The following is a 5296-nucleotide window of genomic DNA, read 5'->3' as shown; positions in this document are numbered from 1 at the left end:
CTGTTCATTACAATTCTAAAAACTAAGATATCTTATGTTTTCCTAGTAGAAAAACAAAACCAGAAAGCATGCCAGCAATAAAGCCGTGTATTATCCTTACAGGTGCTAAACACATCCTCACTTCATCCACATCCATAATACGGCTGGTGTTGGTATAGCTGCTATCATGAACTCTGTAACACGCTTCTCACTTCCATCGGGTTGTAATACAAGCTAAAGTTATCAGGACAGCCTGTATCTGTAGCCTTTATTATAATGCTGCTTGTGGTATTGTGTGCACTTTTCCTTCTAGATAAAACTGACCACATATTTGATGAACTAATTAAAAACTGGGCTCTGAAACCCATCCTGAAACATGATGGGACTGACACAGTTTCACAGCGACCGCGTCTTCTGCCACACACAGAATATTGATTTCCACACTCTTCCACTGTGCCATTTCTCTACAGGTGATGGAAGAAGCAGGGACATCAGAGCTGCTCCCACTGCGGCAGCCAACAATGCTCAGAAGCATCTGTGAACATCAGTGTTGAAACCACAGTTGGCTTCAACACCTAGGGCCAGGACTCAGAGGTGAGAAGGAGAGAACAGGTTTCCTCTTGTGCTTCTCAGGGCTGGGAAGGACAGAAAACGGACCAAAGTCTGAACCTCAGCCATAACTCCAACTTCCACATTTCCTGAGGAAGAACTCTGGGCAACTAACTTCTTTCAAGACTTCAGTTTGAACTAGAAATGTACCCCAGGGGAAATCAAAGGCAAGGGCAAGGCAGCACAAATGCCACAGAGCACTTTTTTCTGTGGTTAATTGCAAACCCTTTGGTTACTGATGCCCTCTGGAGTACTTTTCCTCTCACCCTCAGTTAACTTATTCTCTGCATCTCTATCAAGGAAGACTTCGGTCTGCTGCCCACTCCGAACTTCTTCAGAATTCAATGCAGTTCTTCGGCCCCTTCCGAAGGACTCCTGACTTGGTTTTGAATGCTGAGAAGCAATCAGGGCAATGCACAGTAAAAGCAAAGCATCCTTTCTTATTGCCCTCTTAGAAAAGTATTACCCATTTTGTAAGTGTCGCTTGCACTCCTTACACCACCGAGGCCAATGGGAATTTCTGATTCAGCAAGGATGGTCACTTCAGTCTTGGACACATATGAGTCTGATTTCATTTAACTATTCTATTTGCCACATGCTCAGCAGGAATTGGTTTTGCCCATCTGTTGCAGGCATCTCACCTTGCTGAGGGTGCAGGTGCTTCATTTCCAAGGAAATAAAAGCAGAGTCCATTTACTAAAAACACAAATAAACCATAACCAACAGTAACTGACAGAAAGCTGCGCGGGTTTCATCAGAGAGGTAAGGATTTATTGAAAAGAAAACCATTTTTTAAAGAAAATCAAACACTTTTACAATCTTGATCAACTCTCACCCAGATTTTCATTGTAACATACTCCACCTACGCGGTACAAACGTACATTCGCAGTAACATTAGTGTCTTCATTCAGGTATCATGTCAATATATTCCCTATGTATGATACACACAAAATAATCCCTGAGTCCTGCACATCTCCATCTGCTCACAAGGTTTTCAAACCAAGGAAACATTTTCCACTGTGACCAAGCTTTGCAGGAGCAAAATTTGAACCCCAGTAGTTCAAACTTAGGCTTCAACTACGTAGTCCAGTCTAGCAAAGACAACGTGAGTCTTTCACTATCTGGTTGGGTGGATCAGTCTCTTAGAGGAAAGTTTTATCAGCCGTGTTTCAACTGGTTTTTGTTTCTTTCAGGAGTAAATCCAATGGTACGTGACTACTCATACAGACAGAGTCTTAGGGGGACATATACAGTATAAAAATATGGTTGACTAGTATTTTAGAGAGAAATTCCTTTCAAATTCTATATTAGGAAAAAAGAAAACAGTGACCTTTACTTCCTCTGCTAATAAAGTATGGTTCAAGCCTTCATATATTCATTTGAAAAAGTCTGTAGTGTGTAAATGTTTTAATTTCCCAACCTAATCCTGGAGTGAAACATTCGCATCCAAATCATATTCACCGCTTCAGCTAAGTCGATCAGTCACGATGTCAACTGCGTCCTGCAGCTCTTTCTCATGCATGCTGGGTTTGAGATTTGTAAGTTTGGAGTACTGAATTCAGAGCTATTCCTATGGGTAGTGTTGCACAAACTAAACAAAGCTAAAGAGTGCAAGAGCACTTCTCTGGCTTTTGACGTTTCGATATTCTGCTCCTGCGACAGCTGAAAGCTTATCTGAGTCAGGTTATTCCTTATCCAGCTGCAGGTGAGGAGGTTTGTTACAGAACCACATCTGGTCAGGTTTTCTTCGAAAACCTCTTTATAGAGCTCTGCCACTTTTGTTTCCATGTACCTGTTGAGCACGGAGTTCGAAAGGGGCTCCTTACAGAGCACAATACTCCTTTCCCCAGCTTCATCTCCAGACAGGGATTTCACACTTGGTTTTTCGGGATGCTCACATGGAAGGGACTGACCTAGAGGGATATCTGCAGACAGTAAAACAGGGCCATCGGGAAGTTCATCCCACGCATGGTCCAAAACACAACCTGAATCACATGCATGGTCCCCGACGCGGTCTCCCCCAATATGCAGGTCAGGGTAGTTTTGGTAAATGCTGTTGCACAACCAGGACCTGTACAAATCCGCCTGATCAGTATCCTGTTCTCTTCTGGGGATATGTAAAGCCGGTGACACGGTTCCTTTAACAAGCGCTTTCTGTTCCTTTGCAGGTTCCTTTTCTGCAGATCTCTGCTGAGGACTGCTCCTGTGTTCCATTTGGCTGCTTCTAGCAGAGATCTCATCCTGCTTCTCATGTCCATCAGCAAAGCCTCTGAGTTTTGGGTTGTCTACAAGTTTCTGTCTCCAGATTCCCTCTTTATCCCTTCTGGATGCATGAGATTTGCGAGGCTGATCTTGATGACAGCTTTCTTTATATATGAGTCTAGTTAAGATGCCTTCTGCCAACATGACGGCAAGTGTGAGTAACAGCCTGATCAGCAGAGTTCCATGTAGTCCTGTGAGTGACAAGCAGAGTACCTCAACCTTCTCTGGACAAAGAGGAGTAATAACAAAAAATTCACAGTGTGCTTTCCATAAAGACTGAGATTCTTTTTTTCCCTCTCCAAAATATTTATTTTTAGCAAACCGCATGTTTTTCTACAATTTCAACCTCTACACCCTGTCAGCAAATGTCATTCAGTAGGTATAGGAAGGGCATTAACTGGGTCCTTCATCGCTAATATGACTTCTGTTCCTAGTAACCTCTCTGTATTGTGGCTAGTTGAGATAGATCATAGTTATGGGCTGTAAAAATCAACAGAATTATTTTACGTGCCTATATCACTACCATCAGTTGCAAATCAGGGTTTTCCACTGAAAGACAACAAGTTCCAAGAGCTGAAGGAGTGACATAGGAAAGAAATCAAGATCAAATTCAGACTTAGAGGCTGATTTTGAATTGGTCTGAGCCCTCCTGTGAGGAGCCAAGGACCTTCAAAAGATGTTGATAGTTCAAATACAGCAAAACTGCATCCAACATGTAGTCCACATATAGAAATGTTTTTAGAGTTCCTCTTAATGATGATTTTAAAAGATAGATATTAATTTGTCTTCCCCAATGGCGATAAGTAGTATGCTTGTGTTATCTGTAGGCTTTTACTAAAAGCTTTAGGCTTTTAGTTTTACTAAATGCACATGAACAATTAAAAGCTGGCCAATATGTTTCAAAATAATCTACTGTGTTTAGCAATTCTTTACCATTCCTTTTGAATTCACCTACTGTTAAAATCACTGGGAATCTTTCCACTTAGTGCCAAGTCTGACCTAAACTCACTAAGGAAAAGATCCCCAGCACTCCTCTTAAGGAGGTATGGGAAAGATGAACACAAGAAAATCTGTCTATTCCTCAAATGCCTTGTTAATCTCTGAGTAATTCAAGTACCTTTACATGCCTCTACTGTGCTAATGGTTTGCAATAGGGGGCAGAGGCAAGGGATGAGGCAGCTTTACTGCAGAGTACGTACTAAATCTCCCACAGAACATGACACACTGGCATGCTGTTGAGAATACACCCAAAATTCTACTTGCATCATGGACAATTAAGGCTCAATACTTTTCACTGGGCTGGCAATTTCCATCAGTAGTGATGCCATGCAGGTCACTGTTTAGCCCTCCACACCAAAGAAACCACTGCAGATTGAGTATGTTTGATATATAACCAGGAAGATCCTCCTCACTTTACTCATTTGCTTCTATCAATCAGCCACCAAACTTGACTCACTGGGTCACTTTTTTTAGTCCCAGTACTCCTTCCAGAAAGCTGTTCTACAGCTCCAATTACTTGAAAGATGGGATTTTTTTATTTCCCACCTGTTGGCACGTTACAGCCATTTGCTTTTCCTTTTTCAGGGTTCTGTTTCAGCTCCTGAAGCTGAAGGCAACACTGGAATTGCAATATGCCAGCAAGTGAGGCAATATACCATGCCTTCTCCTGGTTACATTAGCATAGCCATTTATTTTACCTACGGGATCATTTACGTATGCTTCATATACCTCTGAAAAAATGGGATATAGGTACCCAGATCTTTAAGTGCTAAAAAATATTGCTGCATTGCTTTGAAAATGGTCATAGTGTTCATGTAGATGGTCAGTGTTAATGGAGAGCTGAAATATGGATATCTTAGCAAAACTGCCCTCTCTAAGTAAAGCAAATGGTGCCTGAATTCTGGAACAAAGAGTGAGGAAAAAGGGCACAAAAAGCCCAGACTTACCAAACCTCGTCGAGTAAGGGAGGCGGATGGTCACATAGCCCAGAACTCTCCTACTACAGCGGCTGCACAAGAACTGATTCTTACATACCCCTTCTTCACTGCTGTCTGTGTGGAAAAAAAACTGTACACATGATTTAGTTCCCCATTTTTTTTTCCTTTTAAAACAGAAGTGATCCCACTGGAAAAGGGCACGGGTTTTGAATACCAAGTGACAGCAGAGCTGAAAGAGGATGTTAAAAAGCAAATGGAGTTGTTTCCGGCTGTGGTGCAACGCTGATGAGTTGCTAACTGCCACAGTACATCACTTAAAACCAACTAAGTCCTCTGAAAGACCATCATGTCTTACTTCACCCCGCTGTTCAAAACCAAAACTGAATTCCACCCAACACTTCCATCTACAGAAGTTCAGCTTCGTGCTGTCACCCACCTGACTTACAGAGGCGGTGATATTTACCACATTTCCCCTTTTGAAACAAATAGCCAGATTTATAGTCTTCTGA

At 42.0% G+C, this 5296-nt stretch overlaps 1 protein-coding gene across 1 annotated transcript; it reads right to left on the bottom strand.

Annotated features, from left to right (window-relative positions):
- Nucleotides 1–2070: 2070 nt before the first annotated feature.
- Nucleotides 2071–4881, bottom strand: LOC308224480 (TLR adapter interacting with SLC15A4 on the lysosome-like; the record flags this gene model as incomplete). Its single annotated transcript, XM_080624459.1, has 2 exons — nucleotides 4797–4881; nucleotides 2071–3041 (listed from the first exon to the last, which is right to left on the bottom strand). Exon 2 carries the CDS (start codon nucleotides 2992–2994, stop codon nucleotides 2071–2073), a length of 924 nt encoding a protein of 307 aa, XP_080480585.1. The 5' UTR covers nucleotides 2995–3041; nucleotides 4797–4881.
- Nucleotides 4882–5296: the final 415 nt, after the last annotated feature.

This window comes from Psittacula echo (genome assembly GCF_963264785.1).
Source record: "Psittacula echo genome assembly, chromosome: 8".
Lineage (NCBI taxonomy): Eukaryota > Metazoa > Chordata > Aves > Psittaciformes > Psittacidae > Psittacula > Psittacula echo.
Note: the sequence above shows the minus strand (reverse complement) of the source record. Positions and strands in the feature narration are given on the sequence as shown.